General features: G+C 44.7%; 1 protein-coding gene across 1 annotated transcript in view; it reads right to left on the bottom strand.

Moving 5' to 3' along the window:
- Positions 1-11,583: 11,583 nt before the first annotated feature.
- Positions 11,584-21,635, bottom strand: part of LOC142586277 (uncharacterized) — a 28,644-nt gene continuing 18,592 nt past the window's right edge. The window contains exons 4-6 of the mRNA XM_075697525.1: positions 15,998-16,106; positions 12,186-13,628; positions 11,584-11,727 (exon numbers count right to left, since the gene is read on the bottom strand). Coding sequence (XP_075553640.1) covers positions 11,678-11,727; positions 12,186-13,628; positions 15,998-16,106 — 1,602 coding nt within the window. The 3' untranslated portion in view covers positions 11,584-11,677. The remainder of the gene's footprint in view (positions 11,728-12,185; positions 13,629-15,997; positions 16,107-21,635) is intronic.

Here is a 21,635-nt window from a genome sequence, read left to right on the forward strand (position 1 = left end):
ACAACAACGACAACGACGACGACGATGACTACAACAACTACTAGAACAACTACAACTACAACAACAACTATAACTACAACAACAACGACGACGACCGACGCCTACAACTACAACTACAACTGGCTGCTCAAAGGCTCTCTGGAAGAAGCTGAACTCAGTGTTACAATATAATGTTAAAAGCCAATCAGTTCGCGAAATAAAATACAATGTCACCGAGTTGTAATAGCTGAAATATCACTCTACTACATATAATACGCGAAATTTTGAAACACGGGCAATAGATACTTGTAGGACAACATATGGCTTACAAATGTTAAAAAACCGGCTGCCAAGGTTATTGAACACACTGCAGAAACAAAATATAGAGCCCGACAAGATTACTTTTGCGGACCTTCGAAAATACTTTAGTGCGTAGAAGAAGAAAACAAAAAGGGAAACAAGAATAGTATAGTTAGTGTATAATTTTGCTGCACTTTCACTGCGGAGTTATCTGCGCTTTCTGCGGTTCATTTTGTGTGCGCTGGTCTCTGGTGGCGTTCTTGTAGGATAAACAGTGCCTTGAAAGGTGAATGTTTGTACTTCATAACCTGTAATTTGTATGACGATGTCTGAATATGGAATGAGTTTTACCTTTTTGTATGCATGGATTTCAGTGAGTGCTGACTATAACTCATATATATTATATAATTTACTGAGTGCTACGTGAAGTTGCCAATGCGGGGGCCTGCGGCCTTGTCAAGCTGCAATGCGACAGCTTTTTCTGTAGGCCTCCGGCATCGTGTATATCGGATGCAAATAAAGTCATCATCATCATCATAATCATCATCATCATCATCATCATCCATTATTACCATTATTACTACTACCACTACCATTATTACCATTATTAATATTACTACTGCTACCACCATTATTACTACTACCACCATTATTACCATTATTACTACTACCACCATTATTACCATTATTCTTACTACTACTACCACCATTATTACTATTATTACTACTATACCACCATTATTACTATTATTACTACTATACCACCATTATTACCACTATTACTACTATACCACCATTATTACCACTATTACTACTACTACTACCACCATTATTACCAGTATTACTACTATTACTACTACCACCATTATTACTACTACTACTACTACCATTATTACCATTATTACTACTATTACTACTACCACCATTATTACCATTATTACTACAACAACAACTACTCGCAACGTTGCCGTAGACACATTCATTTGCATTTTAAAAGTACACAAAATAATTTATTTTACAGTGGATAAATTTGCACATGTAGTCGGCAAAGCCACAACACCACGGAATACTCCCTCCTGGGTTGTGCTTCGTCCTTCGCAAAAATGGCGTCCGCAGAACTGCATGTGTGGTATCATCCCAAGCAGCTCTCTTACTCGAAAGGAACGAATAAGTTGTTTAATATGCTTGGAACAGTGGTGAAGGAGCGCGCACTGTAGTTACCTTTTTTTTTTCATTTAGCGGCCAGCGAATGGAATCGACTTCAAGGACATATTGAGGAAAATACTATAGGACATTTTCGTAGCTGCGATCCAAGATGCTGCGATGAACAATATACTGTAAAAAATGAAAAAAAAAATGTTAATGAAAAGAAGGGGCCATTCTATCATTCATGCGGTAATCAATTCTGAGTAACTATTTCCTTCATCTTTTCTCTTCATATCGTGCTTGATATTTGAACGGCTATATGTGCATACATTTGTCCTTGCTTACTTCGACTGTTCGAAAAAAAGATAATTCCGTTTACGTTCGTGTTACATGGTCTTTTATATTGCACATTTTTGAGTAATATATAAGTGTATATTATTAAGTTCCATCTATTAAGTATCATTATATTATGTTGTAGTGTACTATCATTAGATTAGTATTGGTAATTCTATTCCCTTCTGTGCAGTGCACTGAAAAGGGGTCATTAGGGAAAATAAATGAAAAAAAAAGGTAGGCCGACCCTAATCTTAGGTGTCTCTTAGTGGCACTCGCCCCTCGGCATTGGTGTTCTTGAGGTTAACTTTAGGCGAACGCAACGCACGAACCAAAATCGGAGGCAACTGTTTTTCATTACCATGCCGGTTAAACGGCATGCCATCTTCTTGTATGTGACCTCATAAGTGACTTGATTACTTCCGCTTTCTACTTCCGGGTTTCCAGGGATTTCGCCAAAGTCGTGCCCACGTGGCGGGTCTCTAAAGTCTACGATTCTGTGCTTTGGTGTGCGGCAATCACTGATTTCGAGTTACTTCTAATTATTCCATACTTCAGTAACCAAACTTCTAACTAAACTTATGCTCTCAGATCCTATCTCTAATGAAATCCACGAATTTTGTATTGTACTGTTTTTAATTTTTTTTTTCTGGTTTATTTCTAATTTAGTCCCCGGTAGTCTCAGTGATTTCTAGTTCTAATTATTCCAGACACGTCAGTAGCTGAACTTGTAAATAAACTTATGGTCTGATATTACAGCTATAATGAAATATTTTGTACTGTACTATATTTTTTTTCTGTTTTATCTTGAATTTACTCCCCCGTGACCTCAGGAGGTGAACCAGAAGGGCTGCGCAAGAAACAAGAGTGTCGCACAATGCTCGTGCCAAAAAAGAAAAAAAAAACGAGAAAAAGAGCTTAGAACGACAGAAAGCTGAGCTAGTTGGTAAGGATTCATTATGCAAAATAGAAGTGAGGCGTGCAGACAGGACGCAAGAGTAGAGAAGTTCGTGTTGTCCACTTCTCTACTCTTGTGTCCTGTCTGCACGCCTAACTTCTATTTTGCATAATGAGAAAAAGAGAGTGAGGCGCCATGCACGGCTTATATGGGCGCGTCGAAATTAGTGCGTCCAAAAGGCTCTGTCGCGCCCTCTGAAGCTATTAAATGCGTTACCCCCTCCGCCTAATCTTCCTAACAAAATAATGGCATAAAATTGTTATCCCGCCTTTCTTTTCATATTGTTATAAGATTTTCTCGTTCTTTTTACGTATTTTTCGATATATAGCCAAGTAACCATACCGAAATGTTACATACAACGGTTTGGACCATGAAATGCGATATTGCTGAGAAATTTGATAAGAACAATGCGGCCGTAAGCGCGATACTTAAAAGAAAGCTTTTTATAGAAAAAACAAAGTCGCTGTACAGTCACACTACGGAGTACTAGTGTTTCCGAATGTATTCCGCACTATACAGGGTGTCCCACATAATTTGAGCCAAGAAATTAAAAATGAAAGGCGCGTCGGTGGCGAATTAAACTGCACTCACACTATTCGCAATAGCCTATAGTAACTCAGACATTTTTTTTGTTTTGGCCATGACTCACTAATTAATGAAGTTTAATTTCCCGACTTTTTAATTATTGGCTGAGGACCCCAATTATGATGTGAATACTTGTAGAGCACCTTCAGAAACCACTGATTGAGTTTTTTCCTTTACGATACGTATCACGTAGTCCTTTTTCTCCGAGTTGCAAAGAAAGCCCGCGAAATATCAAAAAAGCCACGTGACGGAGGATTTGCGCAGTGGTATTGTGCTGCTCCCAAGCGTGCGCTCGGTGAACAAGGTCGGCTGCATCGTGACTGGCAACGAGGGAGCAGCAGCGCGTTCTTCATCTCATCGGCAGCGCCAGCCGCTCGCAATTTCACCGTCATCCGACGCGAGCCATAGCCTCCGAGATTTACTCCCGCGCGCGTTTCTATCGCACCGTAGTGGATCTCGGAGGCCATGCGGGAGCCGACCTTGTTCACCGTACGCACGCTTGAGAGCAGCAGGATACCACTGCGCAAGCGCTCCGTCACGTGGCTTTTGTCATATTTCGCGGGCGTTCTATGCAAGCCGGAAAAAAGGTTATTGTACTTTGAAAGGCAGAAAATGCTCTTCTTCTATCACCGTTAAATCTACAGCTATGCTTTCTTTAGTTTTTTATATTCAGTAACATGTTGTAAGACTGGTTGACGACTTTAGGTGGCGTCGGCTACTCCTACGGTGACTTGGCAAACAAAAATGTTATGTCAAAATGTGCCTATAAGCACTGAATGCAGCCAGACAGCATGAACACAATGTTGCGTCCTTAAGTTATTGCTAGACTTCGAGAAATATGTGTAGTGCTTTGAATCATAATCCTCCTTAGCATTTCAGACCGTTCGCTTAAGTGCAGTATCTATATATGTATAATCGGCCCAATTAATTGGTTATATAAAAGTTCTTTCCATGCAACTTTTCGACGTCTAAAACCTTGGTCGTAGTCAGAATTCCACCACAGACAATATGATCCACCTTTTAGTAGATGGCACAACAAATTGATCCTTTTTTGATGATTTTTTTTTTCAGAATTCAACACACGTTCATTGCTTTAATATCCCTCTCAATGCCCTCCTGTACGTTTAAATTTTATTTTAGCGCATTTTAAAATTTTGTATAGTTAACAAAAGTCCACACATCACTATCTAAACTAGTCATCGGGTTAATCAGTTCAAAAATTATAGAGGTGATCACTGTTAAAACTGGAGTCAACAGTTTTCCAGGTGGCGACAGAAATGCTCGAGGTAGCAAACGTAAGATCTAGGGCAGATCGCGACTGACCTTGAACAAAAGTGTGTACTCTCGAATTGAAACAAAACAAATGATTTGATAAAACCAAATCTCACAAGCGTTTGCCTCAAGTGTACGTTCGGAAACCCCGAGATACATGATGAAAATTAAAATCGCCTGCTTGTATGACGTTCTTCTGACTGCAAGCAATAGAGGTATCGAGATACCGGTTGTCTTGCACTCCAGCGGGGAAGTGCGTGTTAAATATTGGACAAGGTGTGAAACCAGGAATTGTTATAGCCAATACTAATATTTCAGTCTAGTGACATTATCTCGTATGCTATAGTAACTTTATGGTAGATCTTTGCTGATAAAATAAAAATCTATACCGCCGCTTTGCGAAAGACGATCCAATTGAAAACATTGAAAATTTTTTAGATGAAAAGTCTGACCAGCAGCAAGGCCAAGTTTCTTGTAATATAATAATACCTGGAGAATATTTAGAAGCAAGATATAATAAACCTGTTGAGCGTAAAGTAAGGAACGACAGTTCCACTGAATTACTGTGACACTTTCTATGGTGAATAAATCAGAGCAGCAGACCGCTTGGTCTAAAACGCTCTCTTTCAATAAGTCCTTCTTAGTAGGAATCTCTCCTACGTACTTTTTTGGCTTGGAATTGTTGGAAGACCTAGACTTTTTCTCTATCGGTGGCCTTGTTCGTTTAAGAGATGGGAGGTCCATTTCTACATCTTCATTTTCCATTCCTTCTCTGTCGGAGAGACAGATGTGGTCGACTTTCTGAGATGTTGATGGCTTTGATAAATCGTTATTTGTCAATGGCTGCTCTGGTAACACTTCACTAGGTGAATTCCGCGGGGCACTCGGCACATGATCCTCAATGTTGGCCTTATTAATTACTTGTAACCAGGGAGCTATTCGTGAAGACATCACCTGAACAAGGGAGTCGGTGAGATTGGTCACTCATTTTTCCTACGTCTTTTCTACGGAAGCTGCAACAGCTTGAGAAATTGAATTTTCCATATACAGTGCTTGACGGGCTGTTATACCCGCATTATACCCGTTATACCCTTGAATTCTGCTCTGAATTTCTTCAATGACCTCGCGAGGAGAGCATCGACATCTATCAATCATTTCAAGAATTTGCCTTTCTTTTGACCTTGCAGGGCAAGTAGGCTCATCTGCAGGGTGAATACCATTGCAAAGGCAGCAGGATTCATTACGTGAAGAAAGGTCATTTGAATTATGGCGTTCTCTACAAATCCGACATCGTGTGTTGGACCTGTAACCTTTTATGGAGTGCCCAAAACGCCAGCATTTTAGACAGTGAAGGACACGGGGTGATAGAGGCTCAACTCTGTACATAAGTGGCGATGTCTTGATTTCCGATGAGGGGTTCATTCCAGCAAATGTATGCCCACTGTTTCTGTGGGGATGCGGTGATCATCAACGACAAGGCTGCAACTATACACAGAAATCACGCCTGCCGCAGAAAACATTTCCAAAATTTCTCCGGGGCTTAGGCTTCTCTCGACACCGCAGAGTAGGCCTTTGGTACATGCGAGGTGATGAGGAATGAAACTGCATACCGGATGTGTCTCAAAGACATCGCGCTTCAGTAAATCTTGAACGCAAGCCTGGTCTGACGAACAGCAAAGAATGCACCTTCGTCCAAACTGTCGAACCTCGGTGATTTGTGGAAAATTGGCCGAAACCATCCGGAGTTCGGCTTGAATTGCCTTGGGATTCTTCATGCGAATCACTTCGCCATCACTCGGGACTAAAGCCACAGGTACGCTGCTAGTCCCATTGCGTAAAAAAAGCTCCAGGGTCAGGTCAGGGGGAGGAACAGAAGCCGACCAGGAGGAAGCTTAGCGGTGAGAGATATATCGCAGATCAGTAGGAAATTACTCTAACAAGTAACAGATATTGGAACAAAAGGTCAAAATCAATTAGGTAAAAACAAAGAACAAAAGGAAACCGCCAGCTACTTGACCAGAACCAGAGACACTGCGAAAGACCCCCGCACAGTTCTGCTTCCTATCCTAGTAGTGTCCCGACTAAGGTCCCAAAGACGAAAACAACTTGTATCGATGCTGTGGGCAGCACCCACTTGTAAGTTGTATTTTCACGAATAGCATTCATGATATATATAGATATCAAAAGAAAGAACATAAGTCGTAAATAAACTTGAGAAACAGGTCGAGCAAGAATTGTCGGACAGCGAGTTGTTCAAGTTGTGTTACACCGATAATTGTCCAACTTAAATTACATTATGGGGTTTTACCTGCCAAAACCACGATCTTGTTATGAACCGTAGTGGTGGACTTCGCAAATATGGACCACTTGGAGTCCTTTAACGTGCACTTAAATATAGGTACACGGGTGTTTTCGGATTTCGCTCCCATTGAAATGCAGCCGCCGTGGCCGGGATTCGATCCCACGACCTCGAGCTTAGCAGCCCGACGCCATAGCCACTTACCAAGCACGGCGGGTGATAATCGTCCAGGCACGCCTACCATTATCGCCAAGATACAGTTAAATGAGAAAGTGGTCCTCGTGGAACTACACAGGAGCGGTTGGTTTCATTATGTCGGAGGCGGGTCATGTGCAGAAAACATAGATCCAACAAATTCAGCTGTCTGAGCGGCCGTTGCCGTTCTCAATACTTTATTTTCCATCCACTTAATGCACGCATCTACTCCTGAAAGGGGCGTTTTCTCTCCTTTCTCGGCAAAACCCAGATGCACCCTTTGCTAGAGGTTTTCGCATAAATGGCCTAATTGTTTCTAAGAACGAAACTGCGGACATGGTCGTCCTTGCTGAAACCAAGGCTGCCAAGCGCCATGGTCGAGAAAACTGAAAGTGTGAAATGGTCTGCTGAAACATTTTCCTAAGGCTAACATCACGGATGCGAATGTCAACCTTGTAAAATACAATGGTGTGCGAGTTATTATCGAAGGAATAATTGATGTTGAAGTGAAATACTATGGTCAGTGCTTGCATTTGGCTCGAGTAATCACGAAAAAGATTGTGAGTGGAAGAATGCCTACTTGGTTTGGCCACGATTGGCCCAGTACGATTAAGAGAGAGCCAATGATAAATGAAAGGTACGGAGGTTAACCAAGATTGAGCCCGGTTGGCTACCCTAAACGGGGGAAAGGGAAAAGGGGACGGAAGTATTAGAAGAAGTAAGATAAAAATTCTGGTGCAACCTTATGCCGTGTTCCCTAAGGCATACGTCTCAAGCCTGTCATATCATTAGTTTATAGTTTCGCCCGTAATGACGACGTCATCTAAGTAGCAGGCGATGCTGGGCAGCCCGTGCAGGACCTGGTACATAACGTCCTGGAACACTGCCGCGCGACTGGCCGCTCGGGGCACTTTGCATGCATTCGCGGGCTTCTTTCACGCTCGCAAAAACTTTTTATGCAGCACGTATTGACCAATGGAAAGCTGTATCGGGAGTTTTTCGCGTTGCTCTACACTTTTCTAATCGACACTTTTCATCAACTTATAATACTTGAGAAGTTTATTAATTAATACTAATTATGCAATTAGGCGGAATGCAAGAAATAATCTGAGTATTTACAAGCGACGGCAAACAACATTAGCTTAATTCTATCCAGCTACGAGACGTTTGCGTATATTTAAGTCTTAGAGAATGATAGCTGGGACACCCTGTGTATGAACGAGAAGAAAGGAAACAGAGGGGCCCGATTTTTATGTTATAAGAAGCTAACAAACAATGACAGCAATGACAGCATAGGGAAAGTTATCTGGAGTCCTTAGTTGAGTTAAACAAATTATAAATAAATCGAAGTGAATGTGGATGAAAATGCAACTGGCCACAGGTAGAATACGAACCCACGTCTTCGCATTACGCGTGTGATGCTCTTACCAATTAGGTACCTCAGCGCCGTTTCCCCATCCACTTTCTGGAGCATTTCTGTGAACGCCACCACTCACGGCCTTGGCGGTGGTTGTGGAACATCCTTTCTACCACAGGCGTCACGATCGAGTACCTGATCTTTTTGGGTGAAGGCAACTGGTCAATATGCCCCTCCCCCCCCCCCCCTCCGACTGCGTCGAGTAAAACGATTTTATTTATTTACTGGCGACCTAAGTGTACAGTGTTAATCGTTTTGGTAAAAAATAAGCGCTCTTCGACGAGCTCGGATTGGATCGCAAGCGCCATCAGTCGCTGCGTCCGCCGAGCTAGGCCTATACCGGCCCTATCGCTGGCTGTCAGCGAAGCCGTCACCGGACAAGGCGCTGCGGTGAAGTGCTTTGACATTCACACAGGCATAATTTTGTTGACAGTGTTGGCGTAAAGCGAAGCAGTGCTGTGAAAAGTTGTTTATATGGCGTTCCTCGACGTGGATATGAAGTTATCCGAGCGTACAAGCTGGGGCGCTGGATGTGGGCTGAGCTTACGTGCCGTTCGCGTGTGATGGTCTACCAATTGAGCTACCATGGCGCCGTCTTCCCATCCACTTTCCTGGCTATTTATGTGTTACTACTAGAACTAGCCCTGGGAGTGCTAGCCAGCGCCACCACTCATAAACCTTGTTTCTGAGTGGTGGCGCTGAGCCGCGAACAGTCTACGAAAATATGCTGCATACTACTGGAAAAATGACTTCGTGGATCTGTGACTGTGTTGTAACAACATGGTGAATATGTCGTATGGAGGGCCACCAGAGTTCTTAAAGGGTATATACCATATTGAATACGGTATAATTTTCATGTTTACTAAAGTGCTTTGCAGGATGTACCAAAAGAATCCCGCGTTTATGCTGCCTTGAAAACAATGGTCAATAGTTTCAGGTCTCGGACACAGACGGTAGTTGATTGACCATGGCACAAAGCATCCTATTTTCTCCAACCACGCTTTAACAAGTTGGGTAGCTGAATACAATTTAAATAAAAAGAATTGTACTTCAGGAGGAACGCACATTCGGCGTATATATCTTACCATATCTTGATTATCGCATTTCAAATAAAGGAGAAGAAAGAGGGGGGGTTAACCCGGGGGCCCTATTTTTATTAGTCATATCTTATATTTCAAATAAAGGGCGCACTATAAGGAAACTGGAAAAAGGCTATCTAGTAGTGCAGCAGAAAGTAACTTACGCCAACGGGAATCACTGAAGACATACTGCATGCTGAAGCGTACGTTTAGCAAAATAAAAGCTGGACGATTTTCTTGAGGGGAACCTAAAGTTCCTCTGGTACTTCCCCGAAAATTAGTGTTACAACTATGTGCGGAATATAATTAACTACAGTCGCAGCTGCAGCATTTCACCCACGGAGGGCGGTCTATCATCACCCAAAAACGATAATCGGGAAAAAAGTTTTCTCACGAAAAGCCTAGCCAACACAAGGCCTCCACGTTCGATGGGAGCAAAGAGGTTGTCCCGCCGGATAAACTCGCAATGTGAACTGCAAATAAATGCAGCCAAAACGGGGTGCAGTGCTTAAAGCAGTGTGAACGCAGTACCGCTACAGCTAAACCCCACCGGTCGACAGAGGTCGTAGAAGTACAACAGAGAGCAAATGTGTGGCCGGAGCGGCAGATGCCAATATTTAATCGCGCTGATGTCCGCAACACGTTTCTTGTCACCCGTTTGATGTGTGCGCTGCATGTATTGCACTGTTCTCGGATTCCTCTCGAGGCATTGCGCTCTTGCGCAGCAACGGGGCAAAGCTTTCTGCAGCGCACAGACTCCGAAAGCAGTGGCGTCTGTGCATGTAAGTCGGAGTCCAGAACGAGCGATACTGCAGTGGACAATGAATACATTATGTGTATCGCGTAGAAATTGTTCTTGACAAGATGGCGACGTGTTTATGTGCACTTCGTCGTCGTCGTGCGTGGGTTGCATAATGGAAGCGTACACGACAATGATGACGAAAAGTCTGAAAGGTGGCACGTCTCCACAATAGAGGCTGCGCCGAGAACGAGATAATTGGTTAAAGACAACCTCGAAAGCATCGACTGCGTCAGTGCCAGCAACGAGGTCGCCGCGAAAGCGCCACATGGTTCACACAGTATAGTTCACAGGATTCACGGTCGCCGAGGGCCTTGTGTAACAGCACTACAAGTGTGCAAGAAATTTGAAATTACTCAGCCAGAAAAGGTTAGAAGGCTTTAACACATTAACTGCCTCCTCACATGCGGCCTGTATATTGATTACACAAGAACTACATAAAAAAGGGTACGTCGAGACTTCAATTTCGAAGATCATCTCAAGTGCCATGCTGCGGTCATGTCGGACACGTATCTACTTGCACGTTGTCTCACTGAATATGGAATTGCACGCAGTTCGTATTCCACAACATGCCTTACTCTGTCATACTGAAAGGAAGTTGCAAAGAAGAAAAAAAATTGAAAAAGTATTTATCTAATGCGTACTAATCTGTCATTCAACTGAAGGGCCATGCTATGCAAGAACGTGAACGCGTCATGGTTGAAAATGTTGCCTTGAATTGGAAGGATGTTGTAGCGAAGACAAGCCCGCTCATTTTCTTTTCGATTCCTTATGTCGAAATTGCGCAATAGCTTTCGCGCTAACTGAACTTTTGGAAAGAAGGCCTCTTTCGGCCAAACTTTCGGCGTACCGACATTTTCTATAACTTAGGTACATTGCTGAGGACCTTCATTTTATATTTGAAGTTTAAAAATTGCACAATGGCGGGCCACTGATGACAAGGGCGCCGTTGGATAATGCGATGGGCACGCTCTATGTGCCATACTTCCAAGTTAAGGCTGCCGTAAAAGAAATCCTTCACAATTTCTTCACACTCGGCGTACATTTCATGGTCAACTTGCGGAAGACCTTTAATAATAGGATTATTTCTTCTCGTATATTTGTTCATGTCTACCACGACGTCAGTATGCGTTATAGTGTATGGCATTATCCGTTTAGAAATTTATCCCAGGGCTGCTGTGGTGACTAAAGCACAAATAATACAGAGTCGCGACGCTCAGCTTCATGAGATAGAATTTGGTTTATTTCAAATACATATTTAACTGCCGATCTGTTCAGTGAACTAAAGTGACTTGGTCTTTTCCTCGGAGGATGTTTAGTTGACTCGGTTTGATCGGACGTCAGTGATGGCCTGGTCGACGAGAACTGAAAATGAAAAAGGAACAAAAATGTTTCAGAACTTTTTTTTTGCACAGCGCAGCAATAGGCGGTGAAAGTATGCAATTGAGAGCAGAGAGACGCAGCTATTATCAGCTGTGCGTGGATCAAATTTTGAATGTCCTGAAGTGTTTTCCAATTATAGCCACTTTAAGATGTTGCCTTCACTATTCATCGTTGTAAAACAAGTGCGTTCCTACTCTTGACTGGGTGCCTTTTCATTCACTCCCATTTAACTATTCATACTAATTCTTCATGTATACTCCTGGCTTACTGTGCTGGGTTGTTAACATCATTGAAATTTGTGAATTCAGGCTATTTTTTATCGTGTACATGACATACGTGCACTAGTAGAGTAGAACATGTGCCCATTTCATACTGAATTAGCCTTATTGAGCCGTAACTGCCAAAAGAGGCCACACTATGTAGGCAACGTCATGACGTACCTGGGCCGCGCTCGGTCTTGGCCACGACGTCGGTCTTGTGCACTTCGGTGTTTGTGTGAACTGGCACTGGCTGCGCAACAGGGTATGGGACTGGTTGAGGAATTGGCCGTTGGACTGGGTATGGCTGTGGGACTGGGTATGGTACTGGGTACGGGACGTCCTGTGGAACCGGGACTGGCACAGGCACGATGCGTTCGCGCAGGAGGCCATAGTAGACAGCTTGTACCATGGGGTGGCCAGTTACGGGGTCAGAGGTTGTGCGGATGTCAACGGGGTGTGGTAGGAATTGTCCCCTGCGCTCCACGGCGCCAAGACCGGGTGGTGGTGGGAATCGACCGAAGATGCCAAACGAACGGGGACCCAGGAGGTTCAGTGAGGTAGCTCCATAGAAAGAAGGATAGGCTCCTCTTCCGAAGAGGCTGGCAACACTACCATAGCCAAGGCCGGGGGCGGATCCGAACATTCCACCGAAAGATCCACCATAGCTTCCGGGGTAGGAACCATAAAGGCCACCTAGGGATCCACCATAGCTTCCGGGGTAGGATCCGTAGAGACCACCCAGAGATCCGCCGAAGCTACCGGGGTAGGATCCGTAGAGACCACCCAGAGATCCGCCGAAGCTACCGGGGTAGGATCCGTAGAGACCACCCAGAGATCCGCCGAAGCTGCCAGGGTAGGATCCGAAGAGGCCACCCAGAGATCCACCGAAGCTGCGGGGGTAGGAACCGAAGAGGCCACCTAGAGATCCGCCGAAGCTGCCGGGGTAGGATCCGAAGAGGCCACCCAGAGATCCTCCGAAGCGGATGGGGTAGGAGCCGAAGAGACCGCCGAGAGATCCGCCGAAGCTGCCAGGGTAGGAACCGAAGAGACCGCCTAGAGATCCGCCGAAGCTGCCGGGGTAGGATCCGAAGAGACCGCCTAGAGATCCGCCGAAGCTGCCTGGGTAGGAGCCGTAGAGACTAGTCAGAGATCCACCGAAGCTGCCGGGGTAGGATCCGTAGAGACCACCCAGAGATCCACCGAAGGATCCGGGCCAGCTTCCATAGATTCCGCGGCCGAATCCACCCATGAAGCCAGGATAAGAGCCATAGTAACCGCCAAGAGAACCACCGAGAGAGCCCGGGTAGCCTCCCCAGTAGCTACCACCGAGCCCACCGAGGTATCCAGGGTAAGAACCAGAGAGACCGCCCAAAACTCCGCCAAAGGATCCGGGCCAGCTGCCGAAGGAACCGCCGGTGAGTCCACCTGTGAGGCCTCCGCCGATCGAAGAGGGGCCGACCACGGAACTGACCACACTCGGGCTGGAGCCGACACCAGTCACGCCCCCGGTGAGTGTAGTGACTGCGGGCAGAGAACTCAATGTAGCAGCGCCTACTGTTCCGGGAAGGGCACCGCCGCCTGTGACGACTGACTTGATGCCGGCACCAAGGCAAGCTGGAATGGCTGAGAAGTAAGCGGCAAAGGAATTACTTTAGTGTGCCCGGGATCGTATTACTGAAGTTAACGCGCACCCTAACTTTTTGGAAATTGATTTAAGTAATTATTTGCGCTTACGTTGCGCAAGAGTACATATGAGCCCCTACCTGTACGAGGAGCAGACGGCTTTTGCTCGTTGAAATTATATAAGAAAATAATGAGAAATCTCAAAATTATAGGCAATTATCAAAGTGAAAGTGAACATTAAAACTCATATGTTGCAATTAATAATGTACTACAGCGTTAAAGGTATTTATAGTGTTCAAATAATTTACTTGATATCTGCCGTCGCATGAGATTTGCAAAGGCGAGTACATTTCTTTCTTTAGTCTTAAGCCTTTGCACTAGCCTTGAACATGTTCACATGTTGTCGCTGTCTTGAAAATTTTAAGCAAAGTGTCTGAAGTGTGCCATTATTTCAAATTTTGCGTTAGCGTACAAGAACTGTTCATAAGAGCATTTCATGAACATGCACCATACGTACATTTTAGTAATACTTCATCGCTTTGCAATTGCACGCGGAATTATATTTACTTCTATTTACTGGAACTTCTTACGGTGCAGCAAGTTGTAGTTTCCTAATTTATATTAGCGCAATAAAAAATACAATACACAGAGAAGAGGATGGTACAGGCGTTAGTAAATGCAGTTCAATAACATGTCTTTGCTGATGCCCATAAGTGCAACAAAAACAATACACGTAGCTGAGCAAACGGCACCAGAGAGAAAGTTCCTTAAGTTGATTTTAAGAGTTAACTCTAAGACACGAAACAATAAAGAGTCGTTCCATCTATAATGTGCGGTCACCAGAATAACTTATGGAATTCAAGCGGCGCAAATGTCTCATTTATTAAGTTCCATATATAATGAGCGACGGGATTTGACGTCACTAAGGAAAGTGCAAACTATACATACATAACGTTCTTCAAGAATAACTAGCACGCGCGAACGAAAAGCACTCGACAGCTTTGTGTTTAGTCCACTGAGTCCTTGATGAGGAATTATTTCGCGCGAACTGTTCCAGCATGTTCCTAGTAGGGAACATGCTGGGATGACGGCTAACCGCTGATGGCTGCTGCAAGGTTTCATCGTAAGAAGAAAAATTGTGTATGCCTAATACGCGTAGAGGGCTTACTCATGAAAGGAAGCGCTGTCACATGTTACTGGCAGCAACTTTTTGGGCTGGAAACGTTTTTTTTTTTACTTAATGCCGCAGTGACTGATCTCGCTCAAGCAAGGCATCTGACCGTTTAATGTGCCTTGTTAATTTCTTAAATTCGCTCAGGTTGTCATTGTATGCGTTATACATAATTAAATGAATTGCAGAGCCTTATATAGACACGGTGCTTGTCCATAAAGAAAGTTGTGGTTGCGGGCGGGATTATATAAAGCGTAAGCTGTGGGGCTTAAAAAAAATCGGCCACGTATAATCGCGCTGTTTTTTCTTCGGTATCCGTCGCTCTAAATCGAAAAATTGGAACGAAATTACATATTTCATTCTGAGCATTGATCGAATTCGGCACGCCATTAGAGCATCGATGGCATCTCGACAGACTTAGGCTGGAAGAACCTTGCCTTGCGTTTTCGTCACTATAACATGGGACGCGTTCGTGTCGCATAATTATTCTCTTTAGCAGCGTCCTCGCGTTCTCCCAGATGACAATTATATCGTCAAGGGGTCTTATTTACTCCTGTTATTTGCGTTGATTTCTTTGCTGGGCTTCAGGAGTGAAGACCACGACATTTATATCAATCTTAAGCTAAGGGAGTGTATTTCTGTTTATAGCCAAGTGAATATGAGACTGCTTATGGCAGGGGCGTACGCAACTTTAGAAACGTTAGATGTGTGCAAAAAAGCGAAAATACGAGAACAAGAAAAAAGGATGTCATAAAGAAAAGGTAGAACCATGAGAAAGAAGGTCTTGCCCACGCTTCCCTTATGGTTCTGAAAGACTTAATTGCGAGGGTTCAGTACACGTTCGGCTTGGCTACGCCGCTGCTTTAGGGGTCTGCATAGCCAGCGTAGTAAAACACCGCGAAAACACGTCGGTAACTTTAGCTCTTGAGGTCTAGGCGACTCTACATAGACGATTGCACGAAAGCGAAGGACATTCAGCGATAGACCGAGGCAGGAGCAGTTTGGCAAAAGAAACTTCTAGAAATTTTGGCGCGAGTTCTTGGCGAGATACTTAAAGTTGGATCTCTGGGAACTGTGCCCGCTGTTCGCCCCAAAATGCTCCAGGCTCCTAGAACTTGCATAACGTTTGACTTAGCATTAGGGCTAAAGATCTCACGGGCGCAGTGTCTTGCACTAACAGCGACCAAAGCCGTCTTACCCAGGGATAGGAGTGCGACAGCACTGAAGAGCTTCATGTTTCCGCAGTTAGGCGACCTCCTGCAGGGATGTGTTTGTCTGTCGCCGGAGTAAGGTGGTCTGCAAAGGACCTAGCTGTGCCTTTTATATCCCCTGTCGTCGTATTTTGGAGGATGGGGCTGTCGTCGGTCGAGGGCAGGAAGTTAAGCTAGGCGCCACAAGGGCATTGTTTCTGCAACAATCCGGTGCGCTATCGCGTAAGGCGTGCAGGCGAGAGAAAGAGAAAAAAACAACAACAAAGAAACAAGAAAACTGCCAATGTGATTTTCATGTAGCACTTTCGCATTGACTGCTTTTTTTTTCAGCTATCTTACTGGATGTTCCGATGGCAGCTCTATAACAAATTGTTCCCTGGCTTCGCACTGCGCCGTAGCTATTGTGGGCCACACAATACCACAAGGAGCAAATAATTTCTTTTTTGCACTTTTCCGCAACATGCTCCTACTTTGTTGGTTTCCGCACTGCTCGCGTCAGCAATTTTGCCTCTTTCCTACGACTGGGCTGTAATCGATGAGGATGAAAGTGGTGCTGTGCGCACATGCGGGCTCCGGAGCGAACTTTCTTTTTTTCTTTTTTAATTTTCCCAGTGTCTAGAATAAAGAAAGAAAGAAGTACATTGATTCGCAAAGTACGCCAGCACACTTGGAATAGACTCTTACCCGTCATAAATAACGAATCTAACAACCGTAACAGAAACAAGCCGAATATTTCGTGAGTGAGGCCATTTCAAGCAAAGATTGAATTGAGGCTTGATAGTGTCCATGAACGGTTCCAAATTCATTTATTGTCTGCAGAATGCAGTTCCCTGTCTGTCCGAGACGAAAATTCGAGATGCAGATGTAGGTACGACTGTACAGAGATGAAAGCATCAGTTCGCTTTGCGCCAAGCAATGAGAGATGAGTCCGTGCAAGGGTCTTGGATGACGCCTAATGAAACCCACGTTCTAAGGCGTCTTTTTTTCGCTCACTGCCATTGTTGCTTCGTCGAGTTGAGCACAGCGTTTGCGACGCATCATTAAACTGTTGATATTGCACACATTGAACATTTATCGCGCTCAACATTAGAAAAGAGACGAATGACGCAGTGCACGTGGCAGTAGTCGGAAACAAGTGTTTTTCAAGGAGAGAGAGAAAGAGAAAGAGACATAAATAACTTTATTTAGAAAAAATAGTGTCATGGGGGGGGGGGGGAGGGCCGCTGGAAGGTTGGTCCTCAGTCCCGGACTCCAGTGACAATCGCCATACACCGGACCTGGTTGAGGCGGCTCAATTGCTGACTAAGGCTCCCTAAAAGATAATTGCGCTAATTGCAGGCTCCCAATTTTCGTGTACGAGCCGTTGTCCATCGTGAAATGGGCGTGGCTTATGGAGAAAAACATAAACGCATTCAATCCAGTAGAGTATGTATACAGGCGTCAGATGTTGTTATGACGCTGGGCACCCCAAATGAATATTTGTACTTGTGAAACAGGGATCCATGATGCGAACCTGAGTGAAAAGACATGGAGCACTCGAACGCTAGTGTCCCCGCAGCAAAATGGCTTTGTACCAAATATCTACTTAACTCTGAAGCGTGATGGTTATCGCAGGTAGTTATAATTTATTAACGTTTCCCACTGCCTCATTATATTTTGCTTCCCTGGCATCAACTTGCATTAATCTTCAACTTTTCGCTTCCCGATTTCAAGAAATCGCAACTCTGCTTCTTTGCCGGAATGCCTGCGATAAGAATATGTTTTGTGGTACTTTGAACTTGCGTTCATTTTGCGGCACTTTGCTTGCATTCACAGGCTGCTTTCACGCTCCAAAAAACCCTTTTATGTAGCACGTATTGAGCAACAGATAGGTGTTTTCAGGAGCTTTTTATGTGGCTGTACAAATTTTTCCTTCACAATTTTCATCTAAACATATCTGAGAAATTGATTATTCAATTAAGACTAAATATGTAGCTAGGTGGACTGCAAAAAAATTTTTTTTTTAGTATCTCCAAGCGACGGCCAACAACAATACCTTGGTTCGGTCCAGCTATGTAGTATTAGCGTACTTTTATACCTTGGTGCATGAGAGTTGGGTCACCCTGTATATTTACTTACCTTGTGTTTTTCCGTGGTGTTCACAGCGAAAATTAAAAAGAAATCTTGAAATGAAAAAGAAAGTATGGATGAGGCCGCTGACACCAGCGCTTTAATGCACTTGCCCTCCTATTGTCAGGATTTGCAGAAAGAAAGCGAAAACACGAATTAACAGACGTACACGCCCGTGCCAACAAAGATTTAGTAATCTTTTAGCCACAATAAAATTTAGGGGAAAAGGTAGAGGCAACTAAAAAGAAATCTCACATGATGTGGGTAACAGAACACTCTAGTAATTACACTTTAAGGGGGGGGGGTAGTTCTTGGAATCGCCGGGGGGAGCTGTTCCCCCACCTCCACCTCCTGGAAAACTCCGCAAGCGGCTCGGGCCCGTCCCCACCCCCGTAGTCGGCACCTATTGCCTCATAATCAGGTTGTGGTTCTGGCACGTGAAACACCGTAATTTAATTATTTTGAGAAACAAACGACGAAACCCAGCCCTCGAAGGTCCGTACACAAGAAAAGAGCAAAAGACAACCACACACACTGGGACTAGCAACAGTTTAATGAAACACTTGGTTCGAAAAGAAAAGAAAATCAACACGCGCATGCGCCATACAATCCAAGGCAGTCGTTAAAAAAACAAGACATAAAGACCTTAAAAAACATCGGTGAATGGCACATGCTAAAGACGGCATTTTTCCAAAAATGCAAGTTCTTTGCATGATAGCGATGCTGAAGGTGCGCTCACGCACTGATAGTGACCGTGTTTTTGTATTTGGTAAGCTTGAATGACTTCCCTCTCGCATTTCGGGGCTCCCCTACCAATAATTTGGGTGTCATCATAAACAGGATGGCAAGAGCAACTTCGGCAGTGAGCGGGCAAGTTTGCCCCTCCACCTGACGTCACAGACGTTTCATGTTCTTTTGAGCGAACATTGGCACAGCGTCCTGTTTGTCCGATGTACACACTACCACACGAAGACGATATGCGATAAACAACATTGGGGGTGCAGTATGTGAATTTGTAAACATGGCGAATAATGCAGAAGCTCTTAGGTTTCCGGTTTTCAGTCCAGGCAGTCTTGAAAGCCTTCATGGCGCCGAGAACACAACTTGTACACTGTGTCTAGTGGCAACTTTATTCACGTTGTATGAAAACTTGTGGATATAAGGAATCACTTCCACTCGCTTACGAACCTCATTTTCATGTGCACGTACTTGCCATCTGTTTCTTTTTTCAACCTGCTTTATTTTCTTTCGGCTACCGCCTTTAAAATGTTATCAGCAACAGGTGGGACTGTACCTACAACGGTGGCTCAATACGCTAGTTACATCACAACCTTTTGACGTCACATCTTCAGACTGTGTCGTGGACTTTCTTGCGTGATCAACGGCGTGTTGCAAACACAGCCGCTCTCGGTAGACATTGAATAACTTTTCTATTCAGTGCCACATGCCGAATTGTTTGTGGCGGTTCGTGAACTTAATGAAGAAAATGGGGCATTCCATTTCCAGAGCACTTGTGGCGTATCTGTTGACTCGTTCCTTCAGCTTTTAACCATGTACTTGTCATCGACGTTCATTGAATTTGCTGAAACTTCGTATGTGCAAAAGAACGCAATTTGTATTGGGTGCAACGTGGCACCTGTATCGTGTGAAATCTTTCTCTATAAATTCGACAATGCTTTAAGTTGCTCGTTCGTTGACGATAAGGTGGCAAAGGTCTTCAGGCATGTTGATGATTTTTTAATTTTGTTAAACCTCAAGAACCCCGCGGACCTACATAGGGCATCATGTGACATTTTTAACTCATTCAAGGCGTGCAGAAAATCTCTAAATTTCACCAAGGAACAGGCTTCAGAGAATGCAATAAAGTTTTAAGACTCGAAACTGACTTTTTCTAACACTGGACACGTTTGCTGGATGTATGCTCCCCGCACTAAGAAGCAACAACTACCTTCTGTGTCATCACATTCAAAACTAGTGAAGCGAGGCATATTGGCACTATGTTTAATTAATGCCCTCAAGAAAAGCTGCCACCATTCAAAATGCAGCAAAGTTTTGATAAGCAGATCCAGCGTCTAAAGGCGGCTGGTTTCCTTGATAACATTTTAAAGGCGGTAGTGAAAACAAAATTGAACAGGTTGAAAAAAACAGATGGCCGGGTACATGCACGTGGAAATGAGGCTGGTAAGTGAGTGGAAGTGATTCCTTATATATACAAGCTTTCACACAACGTGAAAAAAGGTGCCACTAGACGCAGTGCACAAGTTGTGTTCTCGGCGCCATGTAGGCTTTCAAGACTTTGTGCCTGGATTGAAAACCGGAAACCTAAGAGCTTCTGCACTATGCGACATGCTTCCGAATTCACAGACTGTACCACAAATGTTGTTTATCGCGTACCGTTGTCGTGTGGCAGAGTGTACTATCGGCGAAAAAAGTAAACGGACCACGGCTTAGGTGGCCGGAGCGGCTGGGGGGCCACACCGGGGCGCTGGTGTCTCGCTCCGCGCGCTGACAACGAGAGTGTCCCGGGTGACGCCAGACTTCGCCCTCACTCTCACGCCGGGCCTTATCATGCTTGATAAATTTCTAGTGCGCCGTTCGGCTGCTCTGGTGCTGACGGTTGCGACGAAGGAGGCTGTGCATTGCCGATAGTCTAGAACATGGCGCTGTCGCACAGTAATGGATGGCAGCAGGGCATCAAACCACGGCACTGAGAAGGAACAAAACCCGTTGTGATTGTTGTTTTGCTTATATTCACCATATCCTTCGTGTTAGTGGATGTCGCCGGCGTCCACCGCTGCTCAATTTTAGGCAACATAATGCAAGTAGCCACAATGACGGCTACGGTGATGCGCGCTCTTTCATGCCGGCGTGATAAGTTACAGGCGCCAAGCTTTACAGAGGGCATGGCTTTTCCGTGGAAATTACTTTCCCGGCATTGTCTCCAGCAGTGCGTTTAATATTTATATCAGCGACGCCTCTGGAAACTGCTTTAATTAGCTACTACAATGCGTAGGCCGTTATGAAACTTTACAAAAGTACGGCCAGGAAAAGATAATTGGGACGACGAATCGGAATAACTAGTCAGTCGTGAAAGTTTATTAACGGAAGCATTCCATGACTTGAAGGGGTCTTCAGTGCGATGAAAAGTTGCCGCCGACCGCGATGACTTGGCTTACTCGCCTTGGCATCGAGAGCGCCGCCGCTATAGCTTCGGACGTCCGTGAAGCGCTTCCGCGCTCTCTGTCACGCCGACGTGAAAGAGCACGCGTCACCGAAGCCACCGTTGCGGCTACTTGCGCGATGTTGGCTAAAATCGAGCAGTGGTGGACGTTGGCGACATGCACGAATATGAAAGACAAGGTGAATATCAGCAAAACAACAATCAGAACGGGTCTTCCATTGCCGTGGTTTGATGCCCTGCGCCCGCCCGCTACTGCGCGACAGCGCCATGTGCTGGACTACTGGCGATGCACGGTCCGCTTCATCGCGACCGCCAGCAGCAGAGCAACCGAACGG

This window comes from Dermacentor variabilis, chromosome 6 (genome assembly GCF_050947875.1).
Source record: "Dermacentor variabilis isolate Ectoservices chromosome 6, ASM5094787v1, whole genome shotgun sequence".
Classification (NCBI taxonomy): Eukaryota; Metazoa; Arthropoda; class Arachnida; order Ixodida; family Ixodidae; genus Dermacentor; species Dermacentor variabilis.